This window comes from Rhinichthys klamathensis, unplaced genomic scaffold (genome assembly GCF_029890125.1).
Source record: "Rhinichthys klamathensis goyatoka isolate OS25496 unplaced genomic scaffold, OSU_Roscu_1.1 h1tg000256l_1, whole genome shotgun sequence".
In the NCBI taxonomy this organism is placed as follows: Eukaryota; Metazoa; Chordata; class Actinopteri; order Cypriniformes; family Leuciscidae; genus Rhinichthys; species Rhinichthys klamathensis.
In genome coordinates, this window is record NW_026606778.1 from 912,515 (window position 1) to 925,929 (window position 13,415).

General features: G+C 33.7%; 2 protein-coding genes across 2 annotated transcripts; one reads left to right on the top strand and one right to left on the bottom strand.

The window, feature by feature from the left end:
* The first annotated feature begins 219 nt into the window (after positions 1 to 219).
* Positions 220 to 3,746, top strand: gnpnat1 (glucosamine-phosphate N-acetyltransferase 1). Its single transcript, XM_056267179.1, has 6 exons — positions 220 to 309; positions 2,200 to 2,363; positions 2,459 to 2,521; positions 2,977 to 3,104; positions 3,190 to 3,251; positions 3,374 to 3,746. The coding sequence occupies exons 1-6, from the start codon at positions 302 to 304 to the stop codon at positions 3,519 to 3,521; spliced, it is 573 nt and encodes a 190-aa protein (XP_056123154.1). The 5' UTR covers positions 220 to 301; the 3' UTR covers positions 3,522 to 3,746.
* Positions 3,747 to 4,564: 818 nt separating this feature from the next.
* On the bottom strand, positions 4,565 to 12,563 carry styx (serine/threonine/tyrosine interacting protein). The gene is made up of 11 exons (XM_056267180.1): positions 12,336 to 12,563; positions 11,461 to 11,493; positions 11,187 to 11,240; positions 11,004 to 11,101; positions 10,835 to 10,895; positions 10,701 to 10,737; positions 10,534 to 10,573; positions 10,323 to 10,373; positions 9,687 to 9,759; positions 9,482 to 9,575; positions 4,565 to 5,070 (listed from the first exon to the last, which is right to left on the bottom strand). The coding sequence occupies exons 1-11, from the start codon at positions 12,393 to 12,395 to the stop codon at positions 4,997 to 4,999; spliced, it is 675 nt and encodes a 224-aa protein (XP_056123155.1). The 5' UTR covers positions 12,396 to 12,563; the 3' UTR covers positions 4,565 to 4,996.
* Between the last annotated feature and the right edge of the window lie 852 nt (positions 12,564 to 13,415).

The window sequence follows — 13,415 nt, forward strand, 5'->3', positions numbered from 1 at the left end:
AGGGAGGAGGGGGTGAGACGCGTAGGTCCCGCCCTTTATCTGATCAGTATTTGCTATGATTGGTCAGAGGAACTTGCAGCAAGTCTACGATTGGACGATTGAGAAGTCGATTATCAACCGAACCAACCACAGCAAACAGTGATTGGGTGACAAGCAGGGCTCGTTAGAATACGTGTGAGGGAAAATAATAACGCAGGAGGAAGTATATGTCATGCTGGAACATTGAGGATTTCTGTAACTGGAATCAAGGTGCCAGGATTCATTCAAACATTTTAGAAAAGCAAAAGCTGTCAATATCCGAATGTCTCCGTAAGTAAATGACAAATCGATCTCAGATACACGAATCTAAAGCAATATTATCGCGAGCTCTTTTATCATTTAATTGAACATGGATGGTATTTTGGGATACAGATTGGGAATGTAGTAACGTTATGATTTCGTCCCCAGAGAACAGTAGGTTTTTTAAAAATGAAAGGCATATGAAATTAATCTGATCACTTCCTGGACGTGATATTATGTACTTTCTATTCTACACTGAATTGTGACCTTTGTCATTTAAATGTTTCATTTATTAGGGTCTGCCATAAACTGCTTTGAGATTTTTTTTCTTCTTCTTTTTCATTAACGTTACTTGAAATATTGTCTTTTCTTGAAAATGAAGAGAAAACAACTTGACTACAGACTTAAGGATGTTGCACAAGATGTCATACTTTGAATTTTTGGTTCGTAACAGGTGCAAACCTGAAAACTATAACGTTACTTGAGTAAAAGTCCAGATCCCTTACAGACAAAATGACACCAGTAAATTACATGTGACCAATTCCAAAAAAAGTCTTATTGGCCTGGTTTCATGGCTTAGATTAAGCCAGGATTAGACCTTAGTTTAATTAGGACATTTAAATAGCTTTTATAAACGTGCCTTAGAAAAAAAAGTAACATTACTCGTGTGCATCTTGAGACAAAACAATGGTACTGACATAATTTAAGATATCAGTTAAATTTGCTTTCAGTTAAAACAGCTCAAACATCCATTTTAGTCTGGGATTATGTTTAAGACTTGTCTGTAAACCCGGGGTTAGAGTATTTGATTTTAATAGAACTTAAGTATTGTACTCGTAATAAATGTAGGCTTAAAGATGATTAACACAGAACACCTAGAGACATGCCAGTGAAAAACAAGAAACTGATGATTTGTGAGGAGAGCAATCACATGTTTATTTTCTAAAATCGAAATAAAACTGAACATTGTAATAAATCAAGGTTGACACAACAGCCTTACAGACTCTCAAGTTTCAGTTAAAGGGATAGTTCACTATGCCATCATTTACTCACCTGGTCTGGATTTTTTAAAGGGATATTTCACCTAAAAACCTTCTGTTGAACACAAAAGAAGATCTTTTGAAGAATGCCAGTAACCAGACAGTTAATGGACTCCATTGACTTCCATAGTATTTTTTTGTTGTTGTCCATACTATGTAAGTCAATGGCTACCGTTAATTGTTTGATTACCAACATTCTTCAAAATATCTTCTTTTGTGTCCAGCAGAAGAAAGAAAGTCACACAGATTTGGAACAACTTCAGGGTGACTAAATGATGACAGAATTTTCATTTTTAGGTGAACTAAGCCTTTAAGTACAGTAACTAATTATATTTACTCAAATACTTTACACAACACACTTCTAAAAGCAAGATCAAGATAAGGTATCTTATTATCATTGAGATACTATCATAGTTTTGATTAATGATTTTAATGAGTGTTTATTTTTATATTTTCCGTTTTAATTTGAAAGTGTTTAATAAAATAGCGTTTTGGTTATATTTATTTAGAGTTTCATTTGAATTATTTTAGTTCAAGTTCAACTAAATGAGAATTGTTTCCTTTGGCAACTAGCTGAAAAAAATCATTTTATTGACTATGATATTGATTTATTTAAATGACTATTTTAGTGAACGTTATTTAAAAAGTAACAAAAATGTATTTATGGTTTTAGTTAACTCTAATAGTCCAGCGTGTCTTGTATTTCATTACAGAAGGTCTGATGATTTCATACACAGGCACCTGCAGCTGTACACAAGTTTGACTTTGAATTGTAAATGTTTGGATGATCAAAGTCCAAATAAAATGTTACCAGTAACACATTTATTGACAGGGAGTCCTGATCCGTGATAAATTTGTCTAAAGTTTTATTTTATTATAGGCCGTCTGGAATGTTGCTGGACGAGATGCCCCTGTTTGATCCTTCTCTACTCCAAGAGCTGGACTGGAGCGGCAACACCGTCTCCTTCTCGCCTCCCATTTCTCCGTCTCAGCCTGGAGAAGGTCTGGTCCTCCGTCCTCTCTGTACTGCTGACCTAGACAGAGGTACTGGTTACCATTCAGCAATCTGCCCACTCATGTTTAGTACTTTAGTACAAACAATCATGATGAACATATGTTTGTCTTTATGCCTTTTTTAGGCTTCTACAAGGTCTTATCACAGCTCACGGTGGCTGGGGATGTCACAGAAGAACAGTTCAAAGGTTCTGCAAGTTCCTAACTCAAAACATCTCACAGTTCTTCATATAGACCTTATGCGCCAGAGAAACAAGCGCTCAGCCATCTTTAGAATTTTGTGTTTGAACTTCCGTTTTTGCAATAGCTCTGTATATTTCTATGGCATCGCTGTCAAAGAGTAATTAGCTGGTGAAGTGAATTTACTTATTAAAGAGTTAACTAAAGTTATCATGAGCATTGTAGCTCTTGTTTGAAGCGGATGTCATAACAAATGTCGGTAGACCGGGAAGATTTTGAAACGAGCGGTTCATTCATAAATCCATAAGATCTTACCTTCATACTGTGGGAATACAAACCGGAAGACAGAACACAACGAGCGCAGTCCTGAAAAGCGGGCGGGGTTACATAAGGTCTATATGTTTTTTTGTTTGTTTTTTTAAATTAACTATTAAAAAGACTCACTTTTTAAAAAACATTTCAGCAAAATTTGAACACATGAAGAAATCTGGAGACTATTATGTCATAGTGGTGGAAGACACGAATCTTGGACAAATTGTTGCCACAGCAACACTTATCATAGAACACAAATTCATCCACGCTTGTGCAAAGGTACTTCAATACATTTTAAATCTGTATTTTCATACTGCATATATTCATTAAACACGTAATATAATTTAGTTTTTTGTCCTGGCAGAGGGGGCGTGTGGAAGAAGTGGTTGTGAGTGATGTGTGCAGAGGAAAACAGCTGGGAAAACTGTGAGTTTGGGTTTTAAAAACACTTTTCAAAATCATTTTGCATGATTAAGGAATTGTACCGTATTGTCTTTCAACGCATCTGTATCAAAAGTGAATGTTTGAATATTGTATTTTATTTGTAGGTTGGTATCAACATTGACTCTCCTCAGCAAAAAACTGCAGTGCTACAAAGTAACACTGGAGTGTGCGCCGAAAAATGTGGAATTTTATAAAAAGTTTGGCTACTCCTCTTCAGATGAGGCTTACATGCAGTGCCGGTTCTTTGACTGAATCCAAAAGAATCTTGAACGTCACAGAATGTTTGCTTTAGAACTCTTGATCTGTTCTATTCTCTGAGAATCTTGGATCAGACTACCTCCAAGTTTTCACTTTTAGCCAGCAAAAAAAAAAGGAAAAACAATAAACTTGACCATTTGGTGACAAGTAACAATAACAAAATTATGTGAAAGAAGCATTTTGAATTCACTACAAGACAGAACAATGAGCATATTCGTGAAAGTTCAACAACAAGCACTTGCAGAGAAAGCTATAGAAATCAGATCTGATCATATATGGAATATGTGGTTTACACTGTGTTGTTTTAAAGGAGAAGGGCTTATGAACTTGAATATTTTCTAATGTAAAGATTTCTATACATGTTTTTTTGTTGGAGGGAAAGCATTTTTAATTACAGCAACTGTTTCAAACAATTTACAAAACTTTTACGCTGTGGTTTGTGCTTTATGCTTAAAAAAAATACCAAAACTCAAATCAATTTTCATGCAAGAGCAAGTCTGGTATTGCATCTATTTTATCTTATTTCAATTTCTATTGCAGGTACTCATCTTAAAACATAGAGTTCATTAATATAAAAAAAAATGGTTTACATTTATTTATTATGCTCATGTATTTTCTCAGTTTTGGCTCGTCTTAGCCATTCGTGATGCTGAATCATTAGTTGTGTCAAACCTAGTTGAAGGAAAATAAATTATTTTGAAATATATCCTGATGTAATGAAAGCACATCTTTGTACGCTAAATGCCTTTATTTTTGTACTTGCATTAAAAGCTGACAAATAAAGGGCATCTAAATACTTTGTCATCTGTCAGTCAACAACTAAATATGTGGCAGTGATGTTATACTTCTTTTTATAACCGTTACATTTTATAATTGATGTAAAACCATTGATTGACAAGTGGGTGAAGGGTTAGAAACAATAAAATATGAAGTTCATGTTGTATTATCATTCAAAACTTATCATCCACACCCAACATTTGTATCTTAAGCAGTCACATATCTTTCCACCAGGGAATGATAACATTGAAAACACATGGTGTAAGTAGCCATCTTTTATTGAGCAGTGGGATGTTAATTCTATGGCAAAACGTCCTTCCTTATTCCTTACATAACGACTGATTCATCCTACCATTTCATTTCTATGGCAGTGAGTCGCATTCCTTTGATACCCCCTCACCCCAACCCAAATCTGTCCATAAACATAACAGTAATTCAAGTATCAAAAGTGCATTATTGCAATACTGTCCCGCTGCAAATGCAAAATGCTTTAAATACTATAAAACTGCAAAAAATTTCAGTGCATACAGCTCAAAAAGGAAAAAGAAAAAAATATCAAACCATCCCCAGCTCCAAGGGTCACGAGGAGCAGTCTCTCCCTCCCAACCTCTGTACAAATATTTACATTTTTAATCCCAATAAAAATGTAAAAAGAAAAGTCCACTGTGGTAAAGCACTTTTTTAAGTAAAGCCTATCCATTTTGTGCTGCTGTAACTTGCATACTCCCAAAATCTTCATCCTCTTCTAGTGTTCGCTTTAGGCTTCCTGTGGGGGAAAAAAAAGATATTAGGCGCAGTCAACAAGTGCATTTAGGAATAATGTAGTTTCATATATTACTAATATGTACAAATTAATAGAGCTGTGGAATATAATTGGGTCATTCAATATCAAATCAACAGGCTCAATTTTTTTATTTTGTTAATATTTTTAGAAAGATGGCAGCAACATTATTTTATTTTAACACAGAGATTGGTAGGTCTATTAGTTTACAGCTTGGTCAACTGTACACATTTCAGTGGTCAAAAACTGAATGTGGGTCACTTTGCAAACAGTTTATATTTTTTCTGTTAAAGAGAAATATCTGAACAACAAATAATGTTGCTTTGATCTCAATTGTATAGAACATACCTGTCTGAGTTCCATAAATATTCTTCTTCTAAGGTTTGCGTGCCTGTCACTCATAAAAAGTATTAAAGATATCTCAATATGATTTTAGATTCTTTTCTTTTAAAATCGTATGGTTCAATCCCAAAGATATGGGGATCTCAATGTGGCTCCATGTTGAATTTGTTGTATTTTACACAGTTTCAATGGTCAAAAACCAAATGTAGTTCACTTTGCATACAGCTGATACTTGTTGCATTTAAAGGGGAATGTCTGAAGAATAAATAGTGTTGAAACTAGAAATGTGTCTTGTTCCCCTCTATCAAAACAATTGCATATAACACACCTCTCTGAGTTCCAAAAATCCACTTAAAATGGTTAAGGCACATTAACTTGCTCTCAAACATGTATTTATAGTAGGGCTGTCAAATGATTAATCATGATTAATCACATCCAAAATAAAAGTTTTTTTTTTTTACATAATATATGTGGGTGCACTGTGTATAATTATTTTATATAAATACACACACATGCTTGTATATATTTAAGAAATATTTTCATGTATATACTGTATATAGATTTATATATAAATATTTTATATATAAACAATATTTTTTTCTTAAATATACATGCATGTGCGTGTATTTATATATATACAAAATAATTATACACAGTGCACCCACATATATTATGTAAAAAAAAAACTTATTTTGGATGTGATTAATCGTGATTAATCATTTGACAGCCCTAATTTATAGGAATCTATATTTGAATCAGTTTTAGGGATATTTGAAAGAAATTATTTGTATATTTAAACAGCTCCTGAAGCTACCAAGAGTTCAAATATGCAGCGATCCTAATATCTATGAGATTGAACCATATAGGGCCTTAAAAATTAAGATTCCAAGAAAAGTTTCAAAGGGATGTGAATCTAAAATGATATTAAGATATCTTTAACACTTTTTAAATTACAGACATGTAAACTTCAGAAAATATTTTTTGGCACTCTTTACTTAGAGTGAAATAAGATGCATTTCTTGTTTCAGTATCATTTGTTCTTCAGACTTTCCTCTTTAAACACAATAAGTATCCGCTATTTAAAAAGTTAGCCACATTTGGTTTTTGACTGTTGAAAATGGGTAAAATTCAACTATTTGAACATGAAGTCACATTGGGATCCTGATATCTATGTGGTTGAACCCTATAGGACCTTAAATATGAAGAGACCAAAAGAAAAGTTTATTAAGAATTAGAATCTAGAAGGAAATTGAGATCTCTTTAATACTTTTAAAGATTTACATGCATGCAAACTTTAAAAAAACAATATTTACGAGACAATGAGAAAAAACTCAATATTCTAGGTATATTCTATGCAATTGTGTTAAAGTCCCCATGTAGTCAATCATTTTATCCCTTAAAACTCATCCTTGATCACCAAAATGACACATTTAAACGTTTTTTCCTTGAAAAAAAAACTGTCATGATTTAAAATAGTTTGAATGTTACTCTACCCCCTTGCCTCATTTAGTATATGCGGTTCTATGAATATGCTAATTAGCCCTGCATCCACTCACACCAGCTCAGAGATCCACCCGTTGACGTGATTGGTTACAAGGTAGTTTGTGACGTCAGAAACACCAGCGATTTCAAACCGGGTTTTTGAGACTGTCTTTGATTCAATGCAGTTTTAAGGAGAAAATACTCAATGGTGTTGACTCATGAATTTGCACATGGTTTGTCTTAAAGCATATTAAAAAAACACCACATATACATATGTATAAACAACATTGAAAGCTTGATTTACACCACAGGGTAGAAAAAAGAAAAAAGCAAGATACATTTCTAGTTTCAACATTATTTGTTGTTCAGATATTCCTCTTTAAAAGAAAAAATATCAACTGTATGCAAAGTGACCCACATTTGGTTTTTGACCACTGAAAATGTGTGAAATTGACCAATTTACTCATGGAGCCACAGATACCAAAATAAATGTTTATTAAGAACCAGAATCTAAAAGGATATTAAGATATATATTTTAATACTTGAGTTACAGGCATGCAAACTTGGGGCAAAAAAACACTAGAAGTGCTTTTTCCTATTTTTGAACTTTCACTGTTGGCATATAATGCAACAAAGATTGCTAAAGTAAACAGATTTAACTAATAGACCTACCAATCTCTCCATAAAAATAAAATAATGATGCTGCCATCTTTCTAAAGTCATTTTCTCCCCCCCTGTAATTTTGGCTCCAAATCACAGGTGAAAATCATGTCATTTTGATATATATATATATAAAAAAACATCAAAAAACATCAGCTGATAATGGATCAATCCCTCCAGGATTTCGTGGGACTTTTTCCTGATTTTTGCGGTGCAAAATTTGCAGCACTTCTTGTGTAGTTTTTCAGTAAAAACACACCAGTCTCAACATGTTTATTGCTTTTCTGACCTCAAGAACCATTGGGCTCTGTAATTTCTAAAAGGAGAACACTGATAATAACTTATAAAATAAAAATAAAATTTCAACATTTCATTTAAAATGTAACACCAAATAATAATAAAAAAAATTGTATTGCAGTGTTTCCCACAGGATTTTGTAAATTTATGGGGGCATGGTTGTCAGGCCCTCTAGAGGGGGTCTGGGGACACTGCTCTCCCTTTAGATCAATTTTGTAAATATTATGTATCAAATGTGATACAACGGGCCTTTGAGTAACGTTTATTTGTTGATCTCTCAATCATCATTGTAGGCCTATTGCATTATGTTTTGCCCCTCACAATAAAAATTATAAAGTGCAAAATTATGCAAAATGCATAAAACTAAGCGTTTAAATATAATCTTACTAAGGCATATTAGATGTAGAGTGACAAATGATATTTATATGCATTTTTTGCAAGTAGTCTGCTATACTGTTATAAAGATCTCATAAATGTTCATTTTTGTCCATTTAAATAAGTGCACCAAATCGCTATTTTTGCTCCGTTTTGGCCAGTGGATAAAATTTAACTGTTTGCCCACTCTATATTTTCACTATATCCAGGCCATAAAAGCCTGATGTATCAAATATATGACAAAACATGCAAAACATTTTTTTTTATATATTTTGTCTAAAAGTAATAATAAAACAAAAAGATCTATCCACACATATATATATAATATATACACACAATACTATAATATATAATGTATTATTATTTAATTATTTCAGCCTTTACAAGGTTATGTTACTATTTTTATAATATACAAAAAGGACCGTAAACATAACAGTAGCCTACTTTTGAAGAATACACTAAATGAATAAAGTAAACAAATGTTTCAAACAGATTAGGGCTGCATGATTTGGGGAAAAAATAAAATTGCAATTCTTCTGGTTAAAAATAAAATAAAATTTGCGTTCGTGTAAGAAAAATATCCATATTTAAAACTTTATCGACTAAACTAGATTCCGGCAGACGGCCGTACGCAAGTCGACTTACGCCAAAAGAGTATCCCGTGACGCATGTATGATGTAGGAGTAGCGTAAGCTTTGACGCCTCTCGCGGTTCAAACAAACAGAGATCGTGTTCGTCATTACTTTGTGCGTCAAGTTCAAGGGTTACTCTTTAAGCGCAAGTCAACTTGCGTACGGCCGTCTGCCGGAAGCTAGTTATTTTAGTCGATAGTTTTAAATATTAATATTTTTCTTACACAAACGCATCGCTTCACTTCAGAAGGCCTTTTATTAACCCCCAGAGCAGTTTTGAGCACTTTTATCACGGATGGATGCGCTTTGATGGACTTCCAAAAAAACATACCCATTGACTCCCATTATAACGCTTGGAAGAGCTACGACATTTTTTAATACAACTCCGATTGTATTCGTCTGAAAGAAGAATGTCATTTACACCTAGGATGGCTTCAGGGTGAGTAAATCATGGGCTAATTTTCATTTTTGGGTGAACTATCCCTTTAAGTATTCTGGAAACCGCTATATTATTGCTGATCCATAAGCGCCAACTACTGTCAGAGAGAGAATTTACATTTTCATTCAGCATGTCCTACACCGTTCCATCTTGCTCCTTGTTCTCTTACCTGGCATCCCAGCTTGGATGGAGAAAGACCTGCCCAACTGAATGGGTGACATCATCTTGATGGTTAGCTTCGCAAGATATATTGCTTCATATTCCTTGATGAAAACAGAAAGAACATCCATTTATTATGCATGTATGCATATAAAGCAGCTATAGCACTTAATGTTGAATGAATTATTAATGCTGAGATTACTTTAAAATCATACCTGTAGCTGATGAACAAAGCCAACATTGGGATTAATACAAAACCGTCTCTCCTGTACATGACTAAAGGCATCCCTGTAAAGATATAATATATGACAATTTGGGATGCACGATATATTGGCCACCATATCAGTATCGGACGATAAATTCTCATTTTTAATGTTATCGGCCCGATAAGAAAATTTGGACGATATATTAAAGCCGATAAATAATGGATTATTTCCTTCAGCTGAGACACTTCAGATGTGCACTGTTCACCATGATGGTTTTGAATTGCTTGAAATATGATTGAAATCACTTCAAAAAGGAAAATACAATTAATTGCAACATGTGCAGGGCAAGTCTGTCATATAGGCTACATAAAATGATAATGAGAGCATCATTATAATTGTGTGCTTGGGATATGGACTTAATGGTGAGACTTTTGTTTTTGTAATCAGAAAAAAATATATAAAATTTGGATTTAGATTTATATATCAGTTATCGGCTTTCAAAAATAAAGAAGTATCGTATTGGCCAAAATGATCGGTATTGGTCAAAATTTTCAAATCGGTGCTTCCACAATTGGCTTCAAGTCAAACTTGTATTATCATGTATTAATATTTGTGGAAATGCGTTTCTCAAAAAAATTCTATTACCTGTATTTTACACCAAATGTCTCCATAAGGTAGGCAATAACTAAGGCAGCGCTGAAAAAAAAACAACATATTTTATAATAATGTAGATAAAATATTAGATGTATTAAGTAAAATCAAACCACATCCCCAAAAGTGATTCTTTTAAAAATCCAAAAAGAGAGTCAAAAGAAATCATTTTTATAACCATAAATAAAAAAAAAAGATCATGCACCTTCTTGATATCCCTGCATTTCCATGAACAAGTACCTTTCCTGCAACACAAAAAATGTGCAAGATGGATGAGAAAATCTAGTATAGAATGTATATTTAGTATAAAGTTTGTACTCATATAAATGCTGCCATTACTACACAAGATTAATATGGAAAAACATTCATTACCCCCCGTCTCTAAACATCCATCAATAAATTCTTTAGTCTACAGAGAGAAAATCAGGTAATCATAATTAGACAAAAGTATCACACACCAAATAAAAAGCATTTATAACAAAATATATAAAGAAAGATCAGCTTACCATTGGGAAATATCGAATTATATTTTCCACAGGGTTATCTGCTATATCTAAAACAAGGTACCTATAAACAAAGAATTAAAGTAAACCAGCTGTTAGAAATAGTGGACCTTTATATGGAGTACAACTCGCATATGTGCATAGAACAAAGGACTACCAGAAACCGAAATACCTAAATTTATGGGGAAAGTTTGGCTTTATAAAGTTGGCCTCAATGTCTTGTCTGACACACACGACGTGAGTAATGCCCTGCTTCTCCAGCATTGAGAGCTGAAAGAGAGGATGAATTATTACAAGAAACCAGGCACAGATTATTTTCATCATGATGCATGAGAATTGATCATCTCTATAGTACCTTACTCTTCATAGCAGCTGAATAGGGCCCAAGAAACAAGCCTGGGAGGATTTCCTAAATCATTACATCAGATTTAGTTTTAGTAAAAGTAGCAAAAGTGATCATTTGATGAGAATGAGATATGAAACATACTTTAGGCTGTGTCGCCAAATATAAAATGCAAAAGTACTGGATGTTTGTACTAACAAAATAATATCCTGGATCTGTACTGTACAAAAGCCATAACAATACATAATGATATACAATCATGTGCAAAGTCTATTTTCATGATCACCTGCATCTCTCTTCTCATTGGATACGCCCAATCCTGCAGAAATGGGATTGCAAAATCAGATTATCAGTTTTTACAAGCATTCTTACAGTAATAAAAAAAAAAAAAAAGGTATCACTATAAACACCACACCAAAAACTGCAGCCCAATACAGGAATAAAACTTTTCTAACTACCAATAATCGGGTTGACAGACATTTTTAAACAATGTTTACACTTTCTCACTTAATCAGTTTCTGTCAGGTTTATTGCTCAAGTTAGACATAAATAAAGCATGGAAGAAGGGAAGGCACTTGAAGTATGCATACAATTGGGATCAAACTTGCAATGCATTGGCCAAGTCTTTGTGTTTGTATAGAATATGCTTCCACAGAAGACATAAAAAAAATGTACGTTTCATTAAGATAAAAGTTTTTAAAAAGTACATTGCCAATTAAATTGGTTAATGTTTGTTGTTGTTGACTATACTCAATATTAATCTCGTAATGGAGGTAAGTGACAAATAATTTGATTGGTAGTGTCTAAATGTATAAATAAAGGGTAATACATTTAAATTATCGGATTATTCACACATTATTCAGCGTATCATAATAAATACTACCCAGGTCGTCATTTGTAATGAGATATGTTGCAGTATAGATGACTTTGATTTCTGAGTTGTTGTTATTCTTGTACACTGCCACTAGATGTACATGCTAACCGCTCACCGCAAAGAGTTAGTTAAAGAGCTATATTATCCATTAAAATGTCAGCAAAGACCTCTGTATTTATTCATGCATTGACACATACTAGTCAGACAGGTAATGCTTTAAAACAGACATATTAAAGAGTGACTGTGATCCAGCAGTTGTTAGCACTGCGCTAATGTTCATAACATACCAGCTGCTCTTCTTTGGCGGCGGGCAGGGACGGGAACTGGAGTTTATTCCCTTCATCCATGCTGCGAGTGTTATTCCAGCTTTCAATACGTGCACGTCGCCTTTGATGGATTGAATATAAAGATGAACTAAGTGCAAATAAAGTAGAGTTTTTGGAGGAGCTCCGCGCTCACGCACGCCATGCTGCTTCCACCGACTGCGGTCACATGACACGCAAGCACCATACGTCGGAAAGGGGCGGCGTCGTGAATTAAATGTTAATCTATTGACATAAAAAATATAATGTGTATATATATATTTTTTTTTTTGACAGAAATATTCAACGGCCATGGGATAGAAAAAGAAACGGCAAAAATCACATAAAAAATAATTTATTTAAATTAAAATTGTTATCCTATGAAATGTATTATTAGGCTTTTTTATGTTTGCACAATATAACCAATTTAAGGCAAGACACTCCAGGTGATTAGGGTAAAAAAAAAAGAAAAAGAAAAAAAGATATCACTACTTCCCCAATATTTTTTGTATGGAGTTCTCGGCAACGTCATCACTGCTTGCGCACGCAACCGGGAGGCAGAAAAAAGACGCATAGTGGTGGTGTCTGTCTGTAAGTCAAAATGCCAACAAGGAGTTGTTGCGTGGTTAATTGTACCAACATAGCTAGTGCTGGGTATTAACATTAATGTTATTAATAACATTGGCTATTACATTACTAGCCTAACATGATAATTCATACATATATCACAGTAACACTGCAAAATTAAAGACAGACAAACAGATCCAACTAAAACCACGTTTTATTGAGTCAGCAGTTATATACAAACAATACAAACAATAAGGAAAGCTTCAATAGGTTGTTGCAGTAGCGGACCAGCTCACCAATCTGGCTTTCTGCCTCTGGAATACGCACGCACCCTGTAATGTTTGCAAACATGAAACCATTCGCCACAAGTTTTCGGAAATGTTTAAATATGCAAATGCAAAATCCAATTAAATATGCACTAATTTGCATACATTTCTAGAACAAAAATCTGAACATTGAATAAAGCCAGGTTCAACATTCTTTTTCTTTCTTTTCTTT

Coding starts and splice junctions, on each gene's coding strand:
- gnpnat1 (XM_056267179.1), top strand. Junction 2,522..2,976: donor CACAGAAGAACAGTTCAAAG/GTTCTGCAAGTT, acceptor AAAACATTTCAG/CAAAATTTGAACACATGAAG. Junction 3,252..3,373: donor GGAAAACAGCTGGGAAAACT/GTGAGTTTGGGT, acceptor TTTTATTTGTAG/GTTGGTATCAACATTGACTC.
- styx (XM_056267180.1), bottom strand. CDS start 12,395: ATGGATGAAGGGAATAAACTCCAGTTCCCGTCCCTGCCCGCCGCCAAA. Junction 11,494..12,335: donor CCGCCAAAGAAGAGCAGCTG/GTATGTTATGAA, acceptor CCATTTCTGCAG/GATTGGGCGTATCCAATGAG. Junction 9,760..10,322: donor ACATTTGGTGTAAAATACAG/GTAATAGAATTT, acceptor ATATCTTTACAG/GGATGCCTTTAGTCATGTAC.